Source organism: Dermacentor andersoni, chromosome 4, assembly GCF_023375885.2.
Source record: "Dermacentor andersoni chromosome 4, qqDerAnde1_hic_scaffold, whole genome shotgun sequence".
Lineage (NCBI taxonomy): Eukaryota > Metazoa > Arthropoda > Arachnida > Ixodida > Ixodidae > Dermacentor > Dermacentor andersoni.
The window spans coordinates 218,127,795-218,154,348 of record NC_092817.1 but is presented as its reverse complement, the minus strand read 5'-3'; the positions used below and the strand labels follow the sequence as shown (position 1 = coordinate 218,154,348).

At 49.1% G+C, this 26,554-nt stretch overlaps 1 protein-coding gene across 1 annotated transcript in view; it reads left to right on the top strand.

The window, feature by feature from the left end:
* The window catches only part of LOC126538447 (uncharacterized), a 432,420-nt gene that overhangs the window by 299,381 nt on the left and 106,485 nt on the right, over window positions 1–26,554 (top strand). Inside the window, exon 3 of the mRNA XM_050185288.3 lies at window positions 19,808–19,989. Coding sequence (XP_050041245.2) covers window positions 19,808–19,989 — 182 coding nt within the window. The remainder of the gene's footprint in view (window positions 1–19,807; window positions 19,990–26,554) is intronic.

The following is a 26,554-nucleotide window of genomic DNA, read 5'->3' as shown; positions in this document are numbered from 1 at the left end:
TGTTGGCTTTATTTCTAGCTTGGCTGGGTTGCGAAAGAAATTTCGATTTTCTTTTAATTCGCATTTAAAGGCAACAATTAGTCTATAGCTAAACAATTTCCAGACAGGCATATCTGCTTTAATGAACAGAGTATGTGTATGAGAATTCTAGGGGACATCAAAAAGAAGCCTAATTATCCTTTTTTGTAGGACGTACACCTTTGTTAAGTTAGTTACTGTGGTAGATCCCCATACTAAAAAGCAGTAAGAGAGGTGAGAGTAAAACAGAGAGTTATATATCAGCTTTTTTACGCTGAAAGGTAATATCGACCTACATCTGGATAAAATACCAACGAAACTTGACAGTTTAGTGCAAACAGAATCTACATGAATATCCCATAGCATATTTTGCGAAAACGTGACCCCAAGAATTTTAATACCACTTACTATTTCTATTTTTCTGGTGCCATAGATAAGATCTACGTTCATGTTTACCTGCTTTGATTTCGGTCTAAATAACACAGCCTTAGTTTTGTTGGTGTTAACCTCTAACTGATTTGCTACAGACCATTCCAGAAGTTTTAAAAGGGCGGAGTTTGCTATATAGCTGATTTGCTCACAGTCTGTAGCGGAAAAAAATATGCTGGCATCGTCGGCATACAATATATATTTGGCTTCAGCGCATGTATTTAGCAGATCATTTATATACATATTGAAAAGAAAAGTTCCAAGAATGCTGCCTTGAGGCACTCCTCTTGCAATCGGTTTTTGGTCGGAAAAGTGCTGACCTATTTGAACATACTGCCGCCGATAGCCAAGGTAAGGTTTTATAAGATTCCAGCAATGGCCATGCACTCCATACAATTGAAGTTTTTTGAGTAAAATGGAATGAACAATGCAGTCAAATGCTTTCGTGAAGTCAATGTTCAGGCCCAGTACAACCATCTTACTTGAAAACTGTGATAAAATAAACTCTTTTTGTTCTATCGAGGCTAGTTCCGTAGACCTATGCTTTTTAAATCCAAATTGAGCTGGGGTTAAAAGGTCATATTTCAGAAAAAAAAATGAAAGGCGCTCATGAATAATCTTTTCTAAACCCTTTGAAAATATTGACAACACTGAGATAGGGCGATAATTCTTGATGTCATTTCGATCACCTTTCTTGAACAATACCGTAACCTTAGCCACCTGCATTCTTTGTGAGGAAACGGCACTTGAAAAGCAAAGGTTAAATATATGGGTAAGAATTGGTGCGATAAGATCCATAATATGTTTAAGAGGTCGAATTTGCATACCTTCAACGTCACAACTAGAGCTGTTATGAAGAGACATAAAAACATACCGAACTTGTTCTTCGCTAACGGCCTCAAGAAACAAAGTAGATTGGTACTAGGGGGCATGAATCTTGAAAATTCAGACACTGGAAAATAATCACCACACTGCAGAAAATAGTTATTAAATAAATTTGCCAGGGCGCGATCGGATATCTCGACTTCACCGATTTTAAGTTTATCTGTTTTTGGGGACGAGTTACTGCGATTTAAAACAGTGTTCAACTTTTTCCACAATAGATCAGGCTTACAAGAGCAGGCGTCAAGTTCCGCATGAAAATAGTTTTGTCTGCTTAGCTTTATCTCTTTATTTAGCTGATTTCGGTACATCTTAAACTACTTGAGTTTTGGGGGATCTTTAGTTGTTATAAACTGATGGTACATAGTATTGTTCTCATTGATCTTTTTAATGAGCTCTGGCGTGATCCAAGGCTTGCGTATTTTCCTACCAAGTTTCAGTTGCTTAAGCGGAAAATGCCGCTTATATATTTCAGCGATGTGATCAACGAACATGTTATACGCCTTGTCAGCGCAATTAATCGCAAGAAGATATTCGAAATCAGAATTTAGCACGTCATTCCTGAAGGCATCTAGGCGAGTAGGATTTATTATTTGAACATTTATAAATTGTTTTTTACTATGATGATTGTGTCTATCTAATATTGACACGTATACTTATCTTTATCGGGCGACCACGTTTCGCCACCTAACAAATCTAATCGCACAGCGCGGGACGCGCCTGCATGTATATGAAGTTTCTGGAAAGTTATCGATGCTTCTACCCGGCTGTCTGTTGTCGCCGAACGTTGTGTTATCTGATTTCATCGTGTGACGCGAATGGTGTAGAACATTGTGGAAGGCGCGCGGGTCCGAACGATTAGTCTGGAACATTCGACGACTGCTGTATAAAAGCCGACGCGCTTGCCTCGCTGATCAGATTTCCGACGATCGCCGACTGTGTTCGCTGCTTTCGTTGTGCTATAAGTGTAGCCTGTTTTGTGGGCACAGGTTCGCCCAATAAAGTCTAGTTTTGCCTTCCACAGTATTGCTACTGTGTTCTTAACGTCACCACCACGTGACATCTGGTGGAGGTGCTAGTGCGTTCATGTACCGAACGCCCCCGCAAAGCCGCGATCCAAGCCCGAAGCCCGAGGACAAAACCAACATCGCCCAAGACCAGCGTGCTAGCCGCAGACTTCAAGGACTGCCCCCAGAGCACGGACTTCTACCTGAGTCGACAAAGAAGATCGTGGTCAAAACAACCCCAATGGCTGCCCCAGCTTCCCCCGTTATCCTACAACAACCTCGGGACCCACCAACCTTCCATGGAGCAGCGACTGAAGACCCGGAATCATGGCTGGAGACCTACGAACGCATCGCGACGTTCAACAACTGGGACTCCGACGACAAGCTGCGGCATGTCTACTTCGCTTTAGAAGACGCCGCCAGAACTTGGTTTGAGAACAGGGAATCGACCTTGACAACGTGGGACCTGTTCCGTAGCGGCTTCCTGCGCACCTTTACAAGCGTCGTGCGCAAGGAAAGGGCTGAAGCTATGCTGGACGCCCGAGTGCAGCTACCAAACGAGAACGTTACCATCTTCACGGAAGAAATGAGCCGCCTATTCCGCCACGCCGACCCGGAAATGTCCGAGGAAAAGAAAGTCCGGCTACTGATGCGTGGTGTAAAGGAGGAACTTTTCGCCGGTATGGTACGAAGCCCACCGAAGACCGTCGACGAGTTTCTTCGCGAGGCCACTAGCATCGAGAAGACACTCGAGATGCGAAACCGGCAATTCGACCGCCGCACCAACTCTACAAACTATGCCGGCGTTCAATCGCTGGCCTCCGACGACCTGCGCGAGGCTATCAGGGCAGTCGTACGAGAGGAGCTCCAGAAGATCTTCCCGTCGTCGCAGCCTCAAGTGGCCTCGATCTTTGACATCGTCAAAGATGAGGTTCAGCGGTCGCTTGGGGTTCCGGAGGCGCAACCTCAATTACCGCAACCCCAGCCAGAAGCGATGACCTACGCCGCCGTCGCACGCCGTCAAGGTCCTCCTCCGCGACCGCGACAGCGCCCTGTAACGCCGCAATTCCGTCCACCACCCCCGCCGCCAGCACGCCCACCCGTCGCCCAGCGCAGCTACCCGAGGAAGACAGACGTATGGCGCGCTCCTGACCACCGCCCGCTGTGCTACCACTGCGGAGAAGCGGGTCACGTCTACCGACGATGTCCATACCGGGAGATGGGACTGCGAGGTTTCGCCGTGAACGCTCCGCGCCCGCAGCTAGGTGAACGCCCCCGGGATATCGCCGACTACCTCGCCGCTACTCAGTGGAGCTCTCGACGACCGTCGCGTTCGCCATCACCAGGCCGCTACCTGTCGCCGCAGCGCCGACCTTACACTGGCCCAGCCCGGGGCCGGTCAGCGAGCCCATATCCGGAAAACTAAAGGCAGCAACCGATGGAGGTGCGGTTGCTGTTCGTCGAACTGACGAAGATCCTCCGCCGCCGACGAAGACGCCGAAGAAACAATCTCGACGACATAATAACGACGCATCGCCGTCCCGAGGAAGTCAGGAAGCCAAGACTACACCGCCGAAAGACGACTTAACGACGCGACGTAACAGCTTCAGTTCAACACGACGCAGCCGTGATCCGACGCCAAGACCCAACTGCAACGCAAGACAAAGAACCACCGACCTCGACGTGCTTCTAGACGGCCACGCAGTCACCGCCTTAGTCGACACAGGCGCCGATTACTCAGTCATGAGTGGACACATCGCCGTCCAGTTGAAGAAGGTTAAGACTGCATGGGAAGGCCCTCAAATTCGGACCGCTGGAGGACACCTGATTACGCCGACCGGAATGTGCACGGCAAGAATTACCATTCACGACCGGACTTACCCTGTCACCTTCGTTATCCTCCAACAGTGTTCACGAGACGTCATTCTCGGCATGGACTTCCTGGACCAACACGGCGCAATCATCGACCTGAAGTCGAAGTCAATAACGCTGTCGGAAGATAAAGCGATGCCGCCGGAAAGCCCTCGTAGTCACCACGCCTTAGTGTGCTCGAAGATCAAGTGAGCATCCCGCCGCGCTCCAGCATTATTATTTCCATCGGCACTGAAACACCCGCTGACGTAGAAGGCGTCATCGAGGGCGACCAACATCTACTGCTCGACCGTGAAATTTGCGTCGCAAGAGGAATCGCTCGACTCCACGGAGGAAACACGAAAGTGTTGCTGACAAACTTCAGCAAGGAGTTCAAGCACATCAACAAGGGCACGACGATCGCATACATCGAGGAAATTCAGGAAACCAGCGATGCCTTTGTCCTCTCGGATTCTGTTGCATCTACCCCGACGACCGTAGTTCCCGAGCCAGACTTCGACATAAATCCAAGTCTCACTGTGATTAAGCAGCAACAGCTCAGAAGTCTGCTTCGACGATACAAAGACTGCTTTTCGACGTCATCGAGGATTCGACAAACACCAGTCGCAAAGCATCGCATAATAACCGAAGAGTGCGCTCGACCACTACGCCAGAGCCCTTACCGAGTTTCGACGCGAGAACGCGAAGCTATAAGACAACAAGTCGACGAAATGCTGCGCGACGACATCATCCAGCCGTCGAAAAGCCCATGGGCCTCTCCTGTAGTCCTGGTAAAGAAAAAGGACGGAACCCTACGCTTCTGCGTCGATTATCGTCGACTGAACAAGATCACGAAGAAGGATGTGTACCCCCTTCCACGGATAGACGACGCATTGGATCGGCTCTGCAACGCTAAATACTTCTCGTCGATGGACCTCAAGTCTGGCTACTGGCAAATAGAAGTCGACGAGAGGGATCGCGAAAAGACTGCCTTCATCACGCCAGACGGCCTCTACGAGTTCAAGGTCATGCCATTCGGACTGTGCTCGGCGCCTGCAACGTTTCAGCGCGTCATGTACACGGTGTTAGCCGGACTGAAGTGGCAGACGTGCCTTGTTTACCTGGATGACGTCGTTGTCTTCGCCGGAAATTTCGACGATCACCTTAGGCGGCTCTCGACAGTGTTAGAAGCCATCAAGTTATCAGGGCTCACTCTGAAGCCGGAAAAGTGCCATTTCGCTTACGATGAGCTTTTGTTCCTAGGCCACGTGATCAGCAAATCAGGAGTACGCCCCGACCCACAGAAGACAGCTGCCATCGCAAAGTTCCCGCAGCCAACCGACAAGAAGGCAGTGCGCAGATTCCTTGGCATGTGTGCCTACTATAGGCGCTTTGTCAAGGACTTTTCACGCATCGCTGAGCCGCTGACAAAGCTAACTAAATGTGACGTCGAGTTCAAGTGGGAAACGCCGCAGGCCGGCGCATTTCAAGAACTCAAACAACGCATGCAGTCGCCGCCCGTACTTGCGCACTTCGACGAGCACGCCGATACCGAAATACACACTGACGCCAGTAGCCTAGGCCTCGGTGCCGTCCTAGTCCAGAGAAAAGATGGACATGAACACGTGATAGCTTACGCTAGCCGGTCGTTGTCAAAAGCGGAAGGCAATTACTCTACAACCGAAAAGGAATGCCTCGCCATCGTTTGGGCTACAGCGAAATTTCGCCCTTACCTCTATGGCAGGCCATTCAAAGTGGTCAGCGACCATCACGCGTTGTGTTGGCTAGTGTTGTAATCGTACCGCTGGCACGAGTTGTTGGGGTCTCGGTGCTGACGCCCGTTATTGCCAATGGGTCGCAAGCCCCAAGGGTAGCGTTGGCCTGGCGGCCTGGGGCACTGGAAGCATCCGAAGGTCCCGGCAAAGCATGAGAAGACTGGTAACAGAACAACTGGTTTATTCTAACATAGCAAAAGAGCGGCCGGTCAGTTCGACCGAAGTGGAGAGATGGGAGAGCACGTAACTCAACGGTACAAATCGGAGCCTCTCCCCTGGCGTCCGGGGGCAGCTGCTCTTATACTCTCGGCGTCGCGGTCCAAAAGGGAAGGAGGGAAGGTCACGGGATGAAGGTCACGGGACGGCGCAGCAGGAGCCCACGACGGCGCGAGCGGTTGAGCCGAGAGACCTCCAGGCCCCTCATTCGGGGAACTCCGCTCCCCGGCTGCCGCGCTTTGACAAGCGAGGGCACACACACACACACGCACACACGAAGACACGTGGCACAGAAACACGCCTGGACACGCTTGGCGGGTAGGCGTTGCGGCGTCGTCGGACGGGCCAAAATGTCCGCCGCTTTGAACAAAGCCCCGGCGTCCGTTGCATCCGCGCCGGCATTACCGCGCGTTGTAGGCGAAACGTAACAGACCGCCCCGCCGGGGGAAGGAGATCCCGATGGTCAGGGGACTGCATCCGCTGTCCGGAGGGATGTCGCTCGATGATGCTCATAACCGAAGTTGGGCGTCCCTGGGCGTTTCTTGAGCGCAGCGCACAGAGAAGGCCTCGTTCTCACGTTCAGGTGCACACAGGACACTGCAAAGTGGCTTCGGGAGAGTTGACATTTTTGTTCTCGTTTCCGGCAAGCGTTAGAACCACGCCAAAAGTCAACCGCTCAGTCAGCAAGCACGGCACAACCCTCACTAAGCCCTGCCAGGCTCTTTCCCCTTTTATACTGCTGCCTAGTTCCTTACAGTAGTTTAGCAGCACTCAGAACGCGTCCACAAATCGGAAAAATTGCACTAAAAAGCACATCATCACTTTGAAACACTACACAAAAGCAATAAGTTAAAAAAAAAATCCTGCCTCAGGAAGAAAAACATCAGTAACAAGCAATTTTGAGGCTGATTCCCACGTTAGGGGCTTCGACATAAGCCATCGGCGTTACCGTTGAGACTCCCCTTTTTGTAACGCACCTCAAAGGAATATTGTTGCAAAGCGAGGCTCCAGCGCAGGAGGCGGCCATTTTTGGGAGAGATGGTCTGCAGCCATTGGAGAGGGCAGTGATCCGTTTCAATGATAAACCTCGAGCCAGCTAGGTAACATGACAATTTCTGAACGGCCCACACGATACACGCACACTCTTTCTCGGTGGCGCTATACGCCTGCTCACGACTCGTCAGCTTACGACTAGCATACAGGACGGGGTGTTCTACTTCTCCATTTTCCCGTTGGCACAGTACAACGCCCATGCCTCGCTCACTAGCATCACACTGAACAACGAACCCTTTTGTGTAGTCGGGCGATCGTAGCACAGGCTGGCTTGTTAGGGCGCTCTTTAGGGCGCTAAAAGCTCTTTCCTTCGTCTCGTCCCAGACGACTGTTTGCGGCTCTGTCTTTCTTAGAGCATCCGTCAAGGGAGCCGCGATATCAGAGTACCTGGGGATGTACCTCTGATAGTAGCCGGCGACACCTAAGAACGACCGAATATCGGTCTTCGTGCGCGGTTGCGGGAAGTCTCGCACAGCGGCCACCTTTATTTCAGAGGGGCGGCGACGACCCCGACCAATCACGTGTCCGAGGTAGACAACCTCGGCCTGTGCTAACTGGCACTTGGGAGCCTTGACTGTCAAGCCCGCATCGCGCAGGCGGGTTAGCACTGCCCGCAAGTGCGCCATATGTTCCGGCCAGGATGCGGAGAATATCGCTACGTCGTCTAGATACGGTAAAGCGAATTCTTGCTGTCCCCGCAACACTTTATCCATGAGGCTTGAAAAGCAGTATGGCGCGTTCTTCAAACCAAAACTCAAAAATTTAGGACGGAATGTCCCCATTGGTGAAATGAACGCCGCATACCTACTAGCCTCTTCTGTAAGTGGAACCTGCCAATAACCCCTGACAAGATCTAGGGTGGAAATAAACTGAGCGCTACTCACTCTCTCAAGGCGCTCCTCGATGTTAGGGATCGGATAAATTTGATCCTTAGTGATGGAATTAAGCCTGCGGTAGTCGACGCAAGGACGAGGTTCCTTGCCCGGTACCTCAACTAAAATCAAAGGGGAGGTATAATCACTCTCACCCGCTTCAATAACACCGAGCTGTAGCATTTTCTTTACCTCAGCCTCCATAATATCGCTCTGGCGGGGTGACACCCGGTACGCCTTGGATCGTACTGGCTCTGGGGAGGTAAGTTCTATGTCATGAGTAAGGACAGAAGTCCTACCAGGCCTCTCAGAGAACAGACCTTGAAACTCTTGTAAGAGCTGGTGTAGTTCGGTTTTCTGCTCAGGCGACAGCGATGCTTTACTTATTAAGTCACTAATGACTTGATCGGTGTCTTTCCTGTTTGTCACTGAGCCTAGTCCCGGAAGCTCGACCGGAAGCTCTTCTAACTTTCCCGCATCGGGAATTTCCTCTCCAGTATCTGGTGCCTTTAACGCTACAGGCTCAATTTTATCCCGTTCGGGCGTGCCCTGCATACCAGCTTGCTGCGCCTCTGACCCTTTTTCCTCGTTCAACAACGTCGGCCCCGCAACTACCGCCTTTGCAGCGAGCTCCCGAACCTTCGATCTGGTTAAGGCCTGAACGCTAGCCTCACCAAACAAAAGCCCCTTCTCGCGCAGGAGGTGATCGGACCTGTTCGAAAATAGGTACGGGTACTGGGGGGGCAGCATAGATGACACTGCGGCCTCCGTCTCAAGTGCTCCGAAAGGTCCTTCAATAAGCACTTTTGCTACCGGCAGACACACGCTATGAGCTTCCACTGCTTGCTTGATCCATGCGCACTCGCCCGTGAACATATCGGGTTCTACGTAAGAGGGGTGAACTACATCCATTGTAGCTGCGGTATCGCGAAGCACTCGGCACTCTTTCCCGTTCACGAGGAGGTCTCGCATGTACGGCTCGAGAAGCTTGATGTTCTCGTCAGTGCTGCCTAATGAAAAAAACACGACTTTTGGTTTTGTTTCTGGGCACTGCGCCGAAAAGTGTCCCGGCTTCTGGCACGTATAACACAGGCGCGCTTGCCTCGCCTCGAACCGCTTTCTGCGTTCGGCTTCGGTTGCCGCCGTCTCCTTACGTTCGGTCGGACTGCTTTCACTCGCATCCGAACTACGTGTGTCCCCCTTTGCTCTCATGGGCGCGAACTTTGGCCTCTCAAACTTGGAGCCAAATTCACCCTTTTGACCGTCCTTAGCTCCACGAGCCCGACGCGTCACAAACTCCTCGGCTAACTCAGCGGCTCTAGCCACCGTACTAACGTCTGGCCTATCCAAGACCCAGTACCGCACGTTCTCAGGTAACCGACTATAAAACTGTTCTAGCCCGAAACACTGCAGAACTTTCTCGTGGTCACCAAACGCTTTCTCTTCTTTGAGCCACTCCTGCATGTTTGACATAAGCCTGTACGCAAACTCTGTATATGACTCACTTCTGCCTTTCTCATTTTCCCGAAACTTCCGACGGAACGCCTCCGCTGACAGCCGGTACTTTTTTAGCAGACTCGATTTCACTTTGTCGAAATCCTCTGCCTCCTCTCTCTCCAAGCGAGCGACTACGTCGGCCGCCTCGCCGGGTAGCAAAGTGAGCAAGCGCTGTGGCCACGTTTCCCGAGAGAACCCCTGCTTCTCGCACGTTCGCTCAAAGTTAACCAGGAACAAACCAATGTCCTCTCCAAGCTTAAACGGCCGCATCAGGTCAGTCATTTTGAACAATACTCGTTCTCCTGCACCGTGTGCCTGACTTCCATTACGAGCGCGTTCCATCTCTAACTCGAGACGCTTCATTTCCAAAGCGTGTTGACGGTCGCGCTCTCTTTCTTTCTCTTGTTGCTCTCGTTCTATCTGTTCTTTACGTTCGCGCTCATCTTTCTCTTTCTGTTCTTTAAGTTCGCGCTCCTGTTTCTCTTTTTGCTCTTTAAGTTCGCGCTCCTGTCTTTTTGCCGTCTCCCTCTCCTCAATGGTCTCAAGGCATTCCGACAGCTCGTCATCCTCAGCTTCTAACTCAAGAATAGCCCTTAGCAGTTCTGGTTTTCTGAGTTTGTCTGAGACATCCAGACCCAACTCTCTTGCAAGCTCCAGCAATTTCGGTTTGCGCAACGACTTCAAATCCATGGCTGCTCTGAATGCTGCTTTCTCTACTGCCTACTATTGTCTTGCCGCAAACTAACCCGGTAGCAACGACAACCACAATTACCAGCTCTGTTTCTAACACTAACAAAAGCCTGGCAAAACTCAGAAGAAGAAAGTCCCGCACTCACCAAACCTCGCAGCCAAGACTTCAGCGCAGTCGTTCCGCTGCAGGCAACCAGTCATCACACAGGGCTCGTTGCACTGCTCCCGGATGGTCGTTGTGCTGCTCAGCATACAGTCAACCGCATCTCTTCGCTGCTGGCCTCCGTTGTCGCGATCCCACCGCTGCCACCAGATGTTGTAATCGTACCGCTGGCACAAGTTGTTGGGGTCTCGGTGCTGACGCCCGTTATTGCCAATGGGTCGCAAGCCCCAAGGGTAGCGTTGGCCTGGCGGCCTGGGGCACTGGAAGCATCCGAAGGTCCCGGCAAAGCATGAGAAGACTGGTAACAGAACAACTGGTTTATTCTAACATAGCAAAAGAGCGGCCGGTCAGTTCGACCGAAGTGGAGAGATGGGAGAGCACGTAACTCAACAGTACAAATCGGAGCCTCTCCCCTGGCGTCCGGGGGCAGCTGCTCTTATACTCTCGGCGTCGCGGTCCAAAAGGGAAGGAGGGAAGGTCACGGGATGAAGGTCACGGGACGGCGCAGCAGGAGCCCACGACGGCGCGAGCGGTTGAGCCGAGAGACCTCCAGGCCCCTCATTCGGGGAACTCCGCTCCCCGGCTGCCGCGCTTTGACAAGCGAGGGCACACACACACACACACGCACACACGAAGACACGTGGCACAGAAACACGCCTGGACACGCTTGGCGGGTAGGCGTTGCGGCGTCGTCGGACGGGCCAAAATGTCCGCCGCTTTGAACAAAGCCCCGGCGTCCGTTGCATCCGCGCCGGCATTACCGCGCGTTGTAGGCGAAACGTAACACTAGCTAACTTAAAGGACCCTTCAGGACGGCTGGCGCGGTGGAGCCTCAGACTACAAGAATACGACATCACTGTAACATACAAGTCCGGAAGAAAACACTCAGATGCCGATTGCCTATCCCGCGCCCCCATTGACCCACCACCGCAAGATGACGAGGATGACGACGCCTTCCTTGGCATAATAAGCGCGGAAGACTTCGCCGAACAACAACGAGGGGACCCGGAGCTAAAAGCCCTAGTCGAGTATTTGGAAGGGCACACCGACGTTGTCCCTAGGGCATTTAAGCGTGGATTATCTTCGTTCACGCTTCAAAACAACCTACTCGTGAAGAAGAACTTCTCACGAGTCCGCGCCAGCTACCTCCTTGTTGTACCGTCAGCGCTGCGTCCAGAGATACTGCACGCCCTACACGACGATCCAACCGCTGGGCACCTCGGATTCTCCCGTACGCTGTCGAGAATACAGGAAAGGTATTACTGGCCGCGTCTGACCGCCGACGTCGCCCGTTACGTCAAGACATGCCGAGATTGTCAACGACGCAAGACACCACCGACAAGGCCAGCTGGATTACTACAGCCGATCGAACCTCCTCGCCGACCATTCCAGCAGATTGGGATGGATTTGTTGGGGCCGTTTCCGATGTCAACATCCGGGAATAAGTGGATCGCCGTGGCGACGGACTATCTCACCCGCTTTGCTGAAACTAAAGCTCTACCAAAAGGCAGCGCAGCCGAAGTGGCGAAATTTTTCGTCGAAAACATCCTGCTGCGACATGGTGCCCCAGAAGTCCTCATCACCGACAGAGGAACGGCTTTTACAGCAGAGCTCACCCAAGCCATTCTGCAGTACAGCCAGACAAACCACAGGAGGACAACTGCCTACCATCCGCAGACGAATGGTCTCACGGAGCGCCTGAACAAGACCCTCGCCGACATGCTAGCAATGTACGTCGACGTCGAACACAAGACGTGGGACGCGGTCCTGCCGTACGTAACCTTTGCGTACAACACGGCGGTGCAAGAAACAACACAGATCACGCCGTTCAAGCTGGTCTACGGCAGGAACCCGACGACGACACTTGACGCCATGCTGCCGCACGTAACTGACGAAGAGAATGTTGACGTCGCTAGCTATCTCCAGCGCGCAGAAGAAGCCCGACAGCTCGCCCGCCTGCGAATTAAGAGCCAGCAGAGGACCGACAGCCGACACTACAACCTCCGACGACGCTTCGTCGAGTACCAGCCTGGCGACCGTGTTTGGGTCTGGACTCCGATACGCCGACGAGGACTCAGTGAGAAGCTACTCCGACGCTATTTCGGACCCTACAAGGTCATCCGACGTATTGGCGCTCTGGATTATGAGGTCGTGCCAGACGGCATTTCGCATTCACAGCGGCGCCGCGCACGATCTGAAGTGGTCCACGTGGTGCGCCTTAAACCCTTTTACGGACGCTGACGAACTTCGTCATTTTTGTTCTTTTCTTTGCTACGAGTGCTTTTGTTTATTAACTTCGTTTGTTTGCAGCATCGGGTCGATGCTTTTTAAGAGGGCGGTATTGACACGTATACTTATCTTTATCGGGCGACCACGTTTCGCCACCTAACAAATCTAATCGCACAGCGCGGGACGCGCCTGCATGTATATGAAGTTTCTGGAAAGTTATCGATGCTTCTATCCGGCTGTCTGTTGTCGCCGAACGTTGTGTTATCTGATTTCATCGTGTGACGCGAATGGTGTAGAACATTGTGGAAGGCGCGCGGGTCCGAACGATTAGTCTGGAACATTCGACGACTGCTGTATAAAAGCCGACGCGCTTGCCTCGCTGATCAGATTTCCGACGATCGCCGACTGTGTTCGCTGCTTTCGTTGTGCTATAAGTGTAGCCTGTTTTGTGGGCACAGGTTCGTCCAATAAAGTCTAGTTTTGCCTTCCACAGTATTGCTACTGTGTTCTTAACGTCACCACCACGTGACAATATTATGAAGGTAGGAAGGTGGTCACTCAAGTCGCAGGTCATCACACCCGCAATGCCATTTTCAGATACCGAGTTAGTAATAAGTAGGTCTAACAAAGTTTCGCTATGTTCTGTGATCCTAGTAGGCAAACTGATTTCGTTTGGGCACCCGTTTGAAGTAATGAGCATATTCATAGTGGTTTTGGCTGCTGAATCTCCTAACAAATCAATATTAAAGTCGCCAGCAGATAGAACAAAGTAACCGGCCTCAGAAATAAACGATAAGAACTCTTCGTAGAACGCAAAAAGTTTTCAACATTTCCACCGGGCGGGCGACAACACACAGACAAAACAGAATTGTTCACTTTCGCAGTCAAAACCGTGTAATCACACCAAGAAACACAGAAACGAGAAAGCAGTTCACATTGTATCCCTTCCTTTAGTAGCATCATTACGCCTCCGCCACGACGATTTGGGCGATTGAAGGAGAATGACTGATAATGTGTAAACCCGAAGTGACAATGATCATTTTTATACCACGTTTCAGTGAGCATTATCACATCAAACTGAAATGCAAAACTCGAAATAATGTGCTCGATAGAATCTTCTTTGTTACAAAGGGAACGAATATTTATGTGAAGGCATTTCAAAGCGCTTATTTGATAGCCGGAGACAACAGCATTCACTTCATGTGGCAAGAGAAAGTTGTGACGTGTTGATTCACACATAAAATATTAAAAGAAGCAATATGATCAAGATTGACTGTTCCGATAGATCATGTCGGAAGGTCACGTTCACTGCGCACAATGACAGAAGAATCACCGTCTGCCTTACGCAGATAAATCTTGCCATTTCTGAACCAGACATATTTGTAGCCCTTTTTCTTTGCCAACTCTTTTGCTGTTAGAAACAGTTGCCGACATTGGGTTGTCATATTCTCTAGTATAAAAGTACTGCTCTCATTGTCTCTAACTTTCCGCATATTTTCCAACCATTTACCCTGGTGGCTTGTCGGGCATATCGATCGATTATTCCTGGTATGGTATGGAGAACTTTATTGGGTCCTGAAGGTCAACCATACGTTGACGCGGGCCGCTCCCACGTTGGGACTGTCAGGCCGAGCCCTTCAGCCACATCGCGGGCCTTCTGGACTGCCCGTAATTGGTCAGAGAGTCATTCACTGTGTAGCATTTGCCGCCACCATTCTTGTTCCTTGTCACGGTCTGTGAAGACCGCGGGGCACTGCCAAAGCATGTGGTCAAGAGTAATGATGCCTTTGCACTTATTACAGTTGGTTTGAATTTCCCTCTCCGGATAGATCCTGTTAATAAAATATGGACTTGGGTATGTTCTTGTCTGTAGCAAACGTAATGTGACCGCTTGGGCTCTGCAAAGCTTACCGTGTGGCAATGGGTATTCCCTTCTGCCTAAATAATAATGCTTCGTGATTTCGTTAAATGTTAATAATCGATCCCTGTGTTCCCCGGGTGAAGTGTAAGTTTCTCGGTCTTGAAGAGAACGGCTAGAAAGTCCTCGTGCTGCTTCATTTGCCACCTCATTGAGGTTTCTCAGGGGTTTCTCAAGGCAGGGAGATACGATCTCTCCAATGCTATTCACAGCGTGTTTACAGGAGGTATTCAGAGACCTGGATTGGGAAGAATTGGGGATAAGAGTAAATGGAGAATACCTTAGTAACTTGCGCTTCGCTGATGATATTGCCTTGCTTAGTAACTCAGGGGACCAACTGCAATGCATGCTCACTGATCTGGAGAGGCAGAGCAGAAGGGTGGGACTAAAAATGAATCTGCAGAAAACTAAAGTAATGTTTAACAGTCTCGGAAGGGAACAGCAGTTTACGATAGGTAGCGAGGCACTGGAAGTGGTAAGAGAATACATCTACTTAGGACAGGTAGTGACTGCTGATCCAGATCATGAGAGTGAAATAATCAGAAGAATAAGAATGGGCTGGGGTGCGTTTGGCAGGCATTCGAAGATCATGAACAGCAGGTTGCCATTATCCCTCAAGAGAAAAGTGTATAACAGCTGTGTCTTACCAGTACTCACGTACGGGGCAGAAACCTGGAGGCTTACGAAAAGGGTTCTACTTAAATTGAGGACGACGCAACGAGCTATGGAAAGAAGAATGATAGGTGTAACGTTAAGGGATAAGAAAAGAGCAGATTGGGTGAGGGAACAAACGCGCGTTAATGACATCTTAGTTGAAATCAAGAAAAAGAAATGGGCATGGGCAGGACATGTAATGAGGAGGGAAGATAACCGATGGTCATTAAGGGTTACGGACTGGATTCCGAGGGAAGGGAAGCGTAGCAGGGGGCGACAGAAAGTTAGGTGGGCAGATGAGATAAGGAAGTTTGGAGGGTCAACATGGCCACAATTAGTACATGACCGGGGTAGTTGGAGAAGTATGGGAGAGGCCTTTGCCCTGCAGTGGGCGTAATCAGGCTGATGATGATGATGATGATGATGATGAGGTTTCTCCGAGCTCCGTCCACCACCCCCAGATGTGCAGGAAACCAGCGGATTTCGATCCTCTCACTCTTGACCTTCTCTAATAATTTTGTTGCTATCCGTGTCACATATCCGTTGGTAAAGTTGCGTATGGCTGTTCTAGAGTCGCTGTAAATATGTGTCCACCGATTAGCCCGGATGGCTAAGGCGATAGCTACTTGTTCTGCTACTGTTGGGTCCTTGGTATAGACGGTGATGGCATCCTGTATGTTACCTTGAGTGTCTACGACAACGGAGGTATACGCATCCTTATTTTTAACCCAGGAAGCGTCAACGAACACCGCCTGCTGCTTATGTTGATCTATGTCTTGAAGGAGTGCCTTCGCCCTTGCCTTCCGTCTCTCGAGGTTATGTGTCGGGTGCATGTTCCTAGGGAACGGGGTTGTCTTTATTGTTTCTCGTAGTCCCACTTGCAATTGTGTTAATAATTCTCCTTCGTTGGTGTGGTTGTTAATTTCTACGCCAATTTCTTCAAGTAGCGCCCTCCCAGGGCGTGTCCCCATTAGTCTCTCCTGGTGGGCCACCTGTTGAGCCTCAGCTATCTCCTCTAGTGTGTTATGCAGCCCTAGGCGCAATAAGCTATCATTGGCCGTGCTGATGGGAAGTCCTAGTGCAGTCCTTGCCTGCTTTCGCCGGAAGGCGATGAATAGCATCAACATCCAGTTTGCTCAGTTCTGGGACTTCTAACAAACCTGCCACGCTGTTCACTTTCATCGACAAGTCTTCGTTCGGAGTAACCTGAATTTCATGAAATTCCAAGTTTAACCGAGGGTTTCTCCATTCAAGTTCATTGATTTCAGTGACCAGCTTTTCAGTCTCCGTCTCGCTACATCGGGCCTTTTGGTCAAGCTTCTCTACCCTTGCTTTCACATTTTTTGTGTCGCTTTCTTTTACAGCAAGACGTTTCAGCAGTTCATCATACTTGTCAGACATTACTTCAATACTTTTTTCGATGTTAGAAACCGTCTCCGTTAGAGGCACCAGCCCATCGAGCTTTTCATTCATGCCGATCAATAGGGACCGCAATCCAGCAAACTCTTCCCGAGTTACTCTATCACTCTGATTTTCTTCCTTCTGCTTAGCTGCTTTACAACTGGGACATGTCCATTTTTTCTTTGATGACGCGCTTCGGTTTTTAAATTGCTTTTCTGTGAGACCAGCACAGTTTCCAGTATGGTAACATTGGGTACATTCCACACAAGACATAAACGCCTCTTTGTGGTCAACAGCCTCATTACAGGAAGGGCAAGTATTGTTTCCCGACATTGGGACTTCAAGAAGCAGCAACAACCAATTCAAGAAGCAAGCAACAACCAACATACACAGGTTTTGCAAGTTGGCAGCAGGGCAGCGACAGCAAATTTACAGCTACAAAGGCGTAAAAGAAACGCTACCATCCTGCGAAAAGCAATGTTGCGTTTAGAAAAGCGTCCACTTGCTGCCACTGCTGCCGAGTGCCGTGTGGTTCACGAGTCCAGCTTTTATCCTGGCAGCCTGCAGCGCCGCTCTTGTTGCAGTTTGTCGCTGGTTTCCGCAAACACGTGCCACTGCTACGATGATTGAAGCCCAAGTAGACGCCCACGTCAGGCCAGGCAACAGGATTGCGGGATAAACGGAGTTGCGAAAAGCAGTGTTGCGTTTAGAAAAGCGTCCACATGCTGCCACTGCTGCCGAGTCCACTGCTGCCCACTGCTGCCGATCGGACCTAATGTTTCCTCTTAGGAGGAGGCCGAGCTGCAATGTGAGCCCCCCCCAAACGAAATTTCTGGCTACGCCACTGGTATGTATGTATGTATGTATGTATGTATGTATGTATGTATGTATGTATGTATGTATGTATGTATGTATGTATGTATGTATGTATGTATGTATGTATGTATGTATGTATGTATGTATGTATGTATGTATATGAGGTTTGGAAAATCTCTTGGGGTCCCAAATCACCCCCTCCCTTCCCTCCCCCTCCGGCCACTTAAAACATCTGGCTTTCTTAAGCTTGTAATGTAAAGCTTCCATTTTTGTGCCGATTCTGATGGCTAGACCAACAGCAAATGTGGAAGCCACGGCAGCATTATGCCTTGAGGAGTCGTAAGAACATTGTTGCTATACCTTCCTATCAAATCACACTACCATGTCTTGTGTCGCCTATAGTCGCACTGTATATGTCTCACCACGCCAACAGCACCTACATGACTCCATCAAAAAGCGTTTAGTGCTACTATTGATCCCCGCGAAGACTGAACCATCAACACATGGTAATTCAACGTAGTCTGCAACATTTTCAGCGAAAAACTCAGTGCCGCTCTCTATACAGCGCATTTACATATTCACTCTGAATTTAATACTCAATTGCCCTTGTACAAGTTAATGCATTCGGTGAACAACCCACAGCACGCGTGTCCCATGCACCATGGCAAATGCTTGGTGCTGCCGAGATGTCGGTCTCCCTTCCAACGCCCCATATGTGCAGAGCCAGCAATGACGTTTGAAGACGCGTAAAAAGGATAATTATTCAAGCTATTAAAATGGGAAGGCTTAGGAGTAAAGATCGACGGCGAATACCACAGCAACCTTCAGTTTGCCGATCACATTGTTCTATTCAGCAACAATGCAGACGAGTTACAACAAATGATTGATAACCTTAACAAAGAGAGTGTGAGAGTGAGGTTGAAGATTATTATGCAGAAGACAAAGATAATGAATTGCCGGGCAAGGCAACAAGCGTTCAAGATTACCAGTCAGCCTCTAGAGTCTGCGATGGAGTACGTTTACCTAGGCCAATTAATCACAGGGAACCCTAATCATGAGAAGGAAATTAATAGAAGAATAGAAATGGGTTAGATCGCATACGGCAGACATTCTCAGCTCATGACTGGAAGCTTACTGCTATCATTGAAAAGGAAGGTGTAAAATCAGTGCATTTTACTGGTGCTGACATATGGGGCAGAGACTTGGAAGTGACTGACAAAGAACCTTGAGAACAATTTAAGGACAGCACAAAGAGCGATGGAACGAGAATTGCTAGGCATAACGTTAAGAGACAGAAAGAGAGCGGTTTGGAGCAGACAGCAAACGGTTATAGCCGATATTCTAATTGATATGAAGACAAAAAGAAAATGAATCTCGGCAGGTCATGTTATGCGCTGGTTAGATAACCGTTGGACCATTAGGGTTACAGGAATGGGTACCAAGAGAAGAGAAACGTAGTCGAGGACGGCAGACGATAAGGTGAAGCGATGAAATTAGGAAATTCGCGGGCGCTAGTTGGAATTGGATGGCGCAGGACCGGGGTGATTGGAGATCGCAGGGAGAGCGCTTCGTCCTGCAGTGGACATAAAACAGGCTGATCATGATGATGATGATGATGATGATGATGATGATTATGATGATGAACTTATATTGAGGAACTTCAGACTAGTGACTAGCCGGGCTTGTTGCTACGAAAAAAATACTTCAGCAAACAGCCCAAAAACAGGACACATGTGCCCATTTTCCGTGTCCCGTTTTTGCGCTGTTTTCTGAAGTATGCCTTATATGAAGGCGAAAGCCTTAGATGGCTCATGGGTCGAAAAGATTGACCGTCTAGCGTTATGGCACCAAAAATTCAATGTCACCAGAATGGTTGGGAGTCGCACGTACCCACGACCTTTGGTGGGAGTCGAAGCCACGGTCTTTGGTGCTAAGGCATTCGAACACACGACCTTTGGTGGGAGTATGAAACACTACCTTTGGTGTTAATTAGGGCGAAGTTAATTTAGACACAGTTAATTAATGTGTAATTAAGGCACTCGAATCGACGACCTGTGGTGGGAGTAGAACCTAAGACCTTTAAATTTTGTCGTAGTTTTCACGTCATGTACCATATAATCCTTTCGCATTCAAATAATAACAGAGAAAAATGTAATACGAAGAAAAACGCATTCGAATGAGTATGTCAAGTAACAATATGTTAAGTAGTTTAGTGAATGTCGCGTGAGGACACAGGCCTTGATCCTCTTTAGCGCTTGCTAAAGTGACTGTCAACTGTTGCAACTGCCATTGCAACAATCGTTGCTTAAACTTGGCTTACACACTTGCCCTTGCAGACGACTAACGTGTTGGGCTTCGAGATCGTCGGGGGAGGCGCCAACGAAGTGCTCCCTCCACCAACTCCAACCAGCTCCACAAGCAGGCGGCGGCCAAGCAGCACAAGCAGCCGGGCGACCAGCACCCGGCCCCAGTACCCGACCGGACTGGTCACTGTTCTCGGAGGAACGCACGTACACCGGTGAGCTTGGGAACGGGCAAGGTTCTTGCGATGGCGCAGAAAAAGCACTCAGTGCGTCACTCTGGGCTTGAATGCTACACGTGCTTTAACAGGGTTACCTAGCGTAGGGATGGTCGATTAATGTTTTTATTCGATTAACAATTAATCGTTCCTCATTTTAGCCTTTATTCGATTAACCGCATTAGATGCATGTTTTTTTATCGATTAACTTATTATTCGACATTTTCGCCGGGGGTATCTTTTAACAAGGTTGAAACACAGGTATTTATTTCTGTATGACCATACTTTAATATTTGAGAGGTGGAACCAAGTTTAAGACACAAGCGTATAAACGTTCGATAAAGGATAAGCTTTAGTATTTTAATGACTAACGATAGTTGGCACCAGTGGCTTTTGTAGAGATGAACAATGTATGCTATCAAATGACTCTTAATGCAGAATTAAATAAGGAACGGGACACTAGGGTATCTGTGTGTAGTACAGTTAAACAAGAAATAAAAAAAATGACGTTTGAAAGTTAAGCCCGACTGAAATATGCATAATATTGCATTATGCACGGGGAAAATAAAATTACTAGTTTATTATTTTAAACCGCATTATCTTTTCTCAGCAGCGAATCAATGTCAAAAGGCTGGTTGGGTAAAAGTGACGCCTTCTTCGCATGGCCACACAACCAGCCTGCGAGAACAAATGCTCGGACGCTGTCGACGATTCCAGGAGGCGTCACTCGTTTTGCAGAACATTATCCCACAATATATCGGCAGCAACGTCTGTGGTGCTTTCAGAAGCAAAATATAGATATTGTGAACTTATATACCGAGGCGAAAAACTGTTAAGTTACCTGCTCAGTGTGCCTTGCTATAAAACGAACAAGATTTTCATTAGTGACCCGGGGTGAGTCTTTTTTTGTGTATTAAGCTCATTTTTGCGGTAAGGGCCTCGTGACTGGCGCTTGTTCGTGCGCGCAGTTCGCAGTGTTCTAGGCAGGGTCCAGGCTTGGGAACGCAGCTGCCGCCCGTAGAGCTGATCAAAAGCGGGGAAACGTGAGAAGTGAATAACAACCAATGGGACCAAGTTGAGTTTCTTCCAGCAGGTTTCCAAAACTCGGCGAGGTTTTCTTTTCGCAAAGTCAGTGGTGTTTTTGTAAATGCATGAAATGGAAACGGATTGAACCACTTGCAATAGAATCTAGTGGTGCGACAAGCGTTCAAAACAAATGGCGTTGTGCACAGGTCGAACACTGCAATGCTGTGGCGTGCGCTGTTTGCAACTGCTTCTAAATTTCTGGCGAGCAAATAAACGGACATCTCACCGCCTTGAAGGACAAAATAGCATCTTCTGCTTGCAACGCTAACCTAAAGCAAGCCATGAAAACGATATGTCGCCTCCCGGCATAACGTATGTAATGAGCAAGTTCGGACCTTTTGAGGTTGTTATCATTCCTGCTACGGTGGCTGCAGACAAAAGTCCACTAGCGAAAATATTCCTGCTGCTTCAAGCATTCAGTAACGCTGATTATGGGGCAGAAAACTATAAGAGAAAACAAAATGAAGCTTAAGCGTGCATCACCGTGATTTATCAAAGCACCTGCCTAAACAAATTACACTCAGCAGTTTGGAACATCAGCAAGATATTTAAAACATAAAAAGAAAACAATGGACTGCTCGCCGGCAAGAAAGAAGCCGTTCCGAGTGCAGTGCTTCGAACGAAGCTGTGCTCGCTGCTTCCTAGTCGCTCTCCGGGCGTCTGCTTTTCCGGAAGCGATGGAATGCCACGTTGCTGTCTTGCATAGGCAACGAAAGTCCTTCGACACGCCTCTTCCTTTTTCTTTCATTTCCAGGCTCGTGCGCGGCGCCACCGAACGACTTGAGCGCACTCATCGCACGCCGTTACTTGACGCGTTTTATCGCTGCAGTCCTGCACCTGGGTCGGCTGTTTCTCGGCGCGGCCACTGCGTAGCGAGTGTTTGTTTCGAGTCGCAGCCTGTTATGAGTAACTACGTAAATGGAAAAAACGAAATCGGGGAAGAATTTATTTATGATAACTCAAAGGGAAGCTCTTTACTTTTCGAAGCGAGGTCAGAATGCCTAAGAACGGGCATACTTAGAATGTGAGGTACGAGAAAGAAGAAGCATATGCTTGCTGCCGTAAACTATGGAAGCGATGGAACATGTTTTATTAGAATGTTATGATATGTGCCCAGTAGTTGGTTTAGGCTCCTCTGGCCTCCTTGAAGCCTTTGGTTTCAGAGACAGCAGACGGAAAGTAAACATGTCCGCAATAGAGATTAGATGCGATTAAATGAAAGGTACACATCAGTGAGGAACGATAGTATTGCGGGATAAATTTAATCAGTTAATCTACTAATCATTAATCAATATTACCAACCCTAATGGCGCATACTAGAACTCCTCCTCCTCCTCCTACTACTACTACTACTACAACTACTACTACTACTACTACTACTACTACTACTACTACTACTACTACTACTACTACTACTACTACTACTACTACTACTACTAATAATAATAATAATAATAATAATAATAATAATAATAATTCCATTGTAGGGAAGAAGAGTGGTACTAGAAAGTCCCCGAGGGTTGCAATGTGGGCTTGTTGGTAACGCATCTTCAAGGGGAGTACGGCAGCGCGATTCAAAGACGGGACAAAAGAAGACACAAAGGGACACACACAGCGCTATGTGTGTCCCTGTGTGTGTTCCTTTGTGTTTTCATTTGTCCCGTCTTTGAATCGCGCTACCGCACTCCCCTAGAAAGTCCCGTCACCGTCGCGTGTCTCGGAACCAGGAGAACATCTGCACGCTATAGAAAACTTTGACGCCATTGCGTGTCGCACGGCCAGTCCGCCGATCCAGCTGACCTATCGTTGCTGCTGCTGTGTTTCTCGATGTCGCTCGACGAGCCCAATAAACCTCGTCACATTTGGTGGAGTTGCTGGGTACGCCTTGAAACCTGAAACTTCCAAGCAGGACTCTGCCATTCATTCCGGTCATGGCGGAAGACCCGTCACAGCGTCCAACGGCCGCGATGCGTGCTGTGGCCTTTTCGGGTACATTGCTTAAGCGTCACCCTGCCACTTTCAGCGGGCTGGGAGACCATGACGTGGAGGACTGACCCATTTGATATTGAAGGGTGAGCAACCAAAATAAGTGGGACGACGCTACGAAACCCAACAGCGGCATATTCTACCTGAGCAACCGCAACCGCGAACCTCACCTATCGAATTGGGTGGCTTTCAAGACTAACTTCACATACGTGTTTAAGCAGCCTGCAGCCTGCAAGCTTCGCGCCGAGCGCCCTTTGCGAGAACGAGCGCAGCAGTGCTGTGAGATATTCGCTAGTTATATCGAGGATCTCATGGATTTCTGCGAGCGTGTCGATGCGACAATATCGGAAAGCTACAAGAGCGGCGATATCTTAAAAGAGGTTGACGACGATGACTTTCGGATGCTGTTGGCGAAGAATCGCAACACTGTATATCAAGTAGTGAACCTCCGTCAAGAGCTATGATGTCAAGCAGCGACTCGCCACGCGCAGTTGACTGGTAGGCTCTTTCCCTGGCTTGAATGCTGCCACCGATGACTCTTGGCTCATGGTGCAGATATGATTGCGAAGAAATTGCCCGCCAAGTTTTATGGATGCCACTGACGCAAAAGACACCCTATTATTCGTTGACACCCACGCTACACCACATCCTCCAGTCACCCCGAGTGCATTCCCTCTTTCACAACACTCATGTTGCTGCGCATGCGCAGGTTGCCACGATGCCCGCAACGCCGACCCGGGCCGTGTTTCACGCACCAGCGCATACATCACTATCTGGTGCCCGGTTAGCGCCACATTAGCCCCGCGGGCAAAACCCATGGCGCACACCAGACTACCGGCCGCTTTGTAACTCCTGCGGAGTTAATGGCCACGTGGCGCGTTTCTGCAAGCGCCGATTCCACCTACTTTTCACTTCTGGCAACCGTCATCTACCCGTCAAGAGAATTTCAACGCCGCGCTTCACCGGATCCGCCTTTCGGTTCCCCACCAGACGAATCCGCTTTCGCTGCAGTCGTCGACCGCCTCACCGCCGCTCCATTTCGCCCACGAAGCGTCGTGCGGCCACTCCTGCCCAGGAAACTAGTCAGTGCAGTGCGGAAGGCGAGAACTGGGCGTCCTGAGAAATCTCCAAAGCCTCCGATTTACCTTCGTAACGTGATCTATGTGATCGTGGAAGGAGTACAGACACTAGCAACTGCATGTAGAACCTGGAGGCGCAATTTGGGTAATGCATGGCCGGCTTTGCCGCAGACTTCTGAAGGTGATGACGTCACTTTCAGGTGTTTCCCTATGAACAGCTAGCACGCAGCACATTCAGCCATTAGGCATTTGCACAGCCCGAGTTGGCGTTGAAGAGCAGCTTTATGTCATTGAATTTAACAGCGAAGCTGTTAGCCTTTATTTGGTCGCGATTTTTCGTGTCCGCGTGCGCGACGTTTGCACACACAAAAATGTGGGCCCATCCCAGAAACAGTGGAAATAAGTGGGAAGCACACATGCACTGCTTCTCCGAGAGGCATCACATGTCGTCATCATGTGATATCATCACATGACGGACACGTCATCGCTTGACGTCACGTTTGTCGTGATAATGTAATCACATGACATTACCACGTGATATCGTCATGTGACGACGCCGTCATCATGCAACGTAACGTTTGACGTGACGCTTTTTTTTAGTGACGTATGACGTGATTACGTAATCGAGTGACGATTACATAATCAAAGAAGCGGGAAGCGCACAGTGGGTTGCTTCTCCGAGAGGCATCACACAACGATATCATGTGACATCATCACTCCATCAGATTACGACATCAGGCGACATCGTCGCGTGACGATTGCATTATCATTTGATGATGTCATCACGCGACCTTTGGTGTGATGACAGCGTCACGCGACGTTTGAAGTGATGAAGTAATCGCATTTCGTGTTCATGTCAAACGTGACGTCACCACTAGGTGACATAGGTTCCGGAACCATCAAGAGTCAACGCCGGATTTTTCTCTTCGTGGGCCATTTGATATTTTCGTATTTATAAAGAATACCCCACTGAGCAGCTGTAGTGGCGATTGTCCACAGCTTCGCTGGACATCCACCTTCGTCGCGCTGGGATGGCGATTCATTTTATTGCTACAACAATTATATGGACACTGCAGGCGGATCTTGCCGTCGCCGTGATGTTTCGCATAAAGTTCGAGCGCGATAACACCGTTGCCGCGCGTTGTGTGCTGCATGTGCGAGTGAAGAAAGCACGCGAGCGAAGCCGACGATCGCCGCTCCGTCCAGCGCGCGCGAAGGAGAAAGCGCAGAGCAATCGCACCGTCGCGCCAAAGGCCGTGGAGGGATAGGAGGGAGGGGGTGCGTCATTGTGCTCCGGCAGCAACCATAGGTGTGCGCCGCAACCGAGTGTTTTCGCTGCGTCGCCTATGTTTCTTGTCGGCGAGATCGGCGCACCATTTAAATAGGTATAAAAAATTCTTTTTTAAGTCAATCCATCTCAGTGTAAGATTTTGTTTTGTCTTTCTTAATTCTTTTGCCTGTCTCAAGCATACAATCATGTCAAGTAGGTGAGCAATGAATAACACAATACCAACAAAAGTAGCCCTGCTCTTCACGTCTCTGTGCATGCCTGTTGTCATAAGTGAGCGAACGTGGGATTCCGAAACTTCTTCTCCAAAAGCGTAATATGGCGCAACGAGAAGAAACAGCGGCCTCGATCGCAACGTCAGGATCACGGCTTCAGGGTCGTGGGCACTGTAGTTGCAGGTAGAATGGGTGATATGTCTGATAGCGCCATGCAGCAAGATAGAAATTTCTGGCCCTGATGTGTTCACGAAGTCGTTTGGCAGTTTACGCATTATGCCGGCCGTTGCATTCGAAGCAGTTTTTCTACTTTCTGCGTGTAAAAAAATATGTTTACGTGTCTTCTGCATGGTTCTGTTTCTTTGTAGCATTCATATAAAAAATTGAATGCAACTGGCACCGATAGCTGCAATAAACTATATAACAGTTTGGACGTGCACGTTAGAAAAGAACTTTTTTTCTTAAATAACTGAGCATCCGAGCAATTCCTGCGTTTCTACTAATCCAAACTTCGTTCATTCAACCTGGTGATGACGAGTTAAGAAAATGAGCAAATTTGTTTTGTACCGCATCATAACATATCTCAGCTGAAGAAAAAAATGTTCATCTGCTGCAAAAAATAAACGTATTTTCATTCTTTTTTCTTCAGGGAAAGAGGACGTTATCAGAAAAGTTACATAAGCAAAGGGCGAGTTATATTTAGAACAAGTGAGTCAACTTATTGTCTAGTGGGGTATGTGCGTTAGAACATCTGCTGATTAGTTCACAGCTTAAGGGCTGAACTCAGCAAAAGTTGGCCATAGAAGAGGTCTGTTCTTTTTTGCGTAAATCATATGTATAAACACAATCTGATTCAGAACAAGTGTAAGCAAGGTTAACATATCTAGAGATTGTCATGTGCGTCGGTGCTG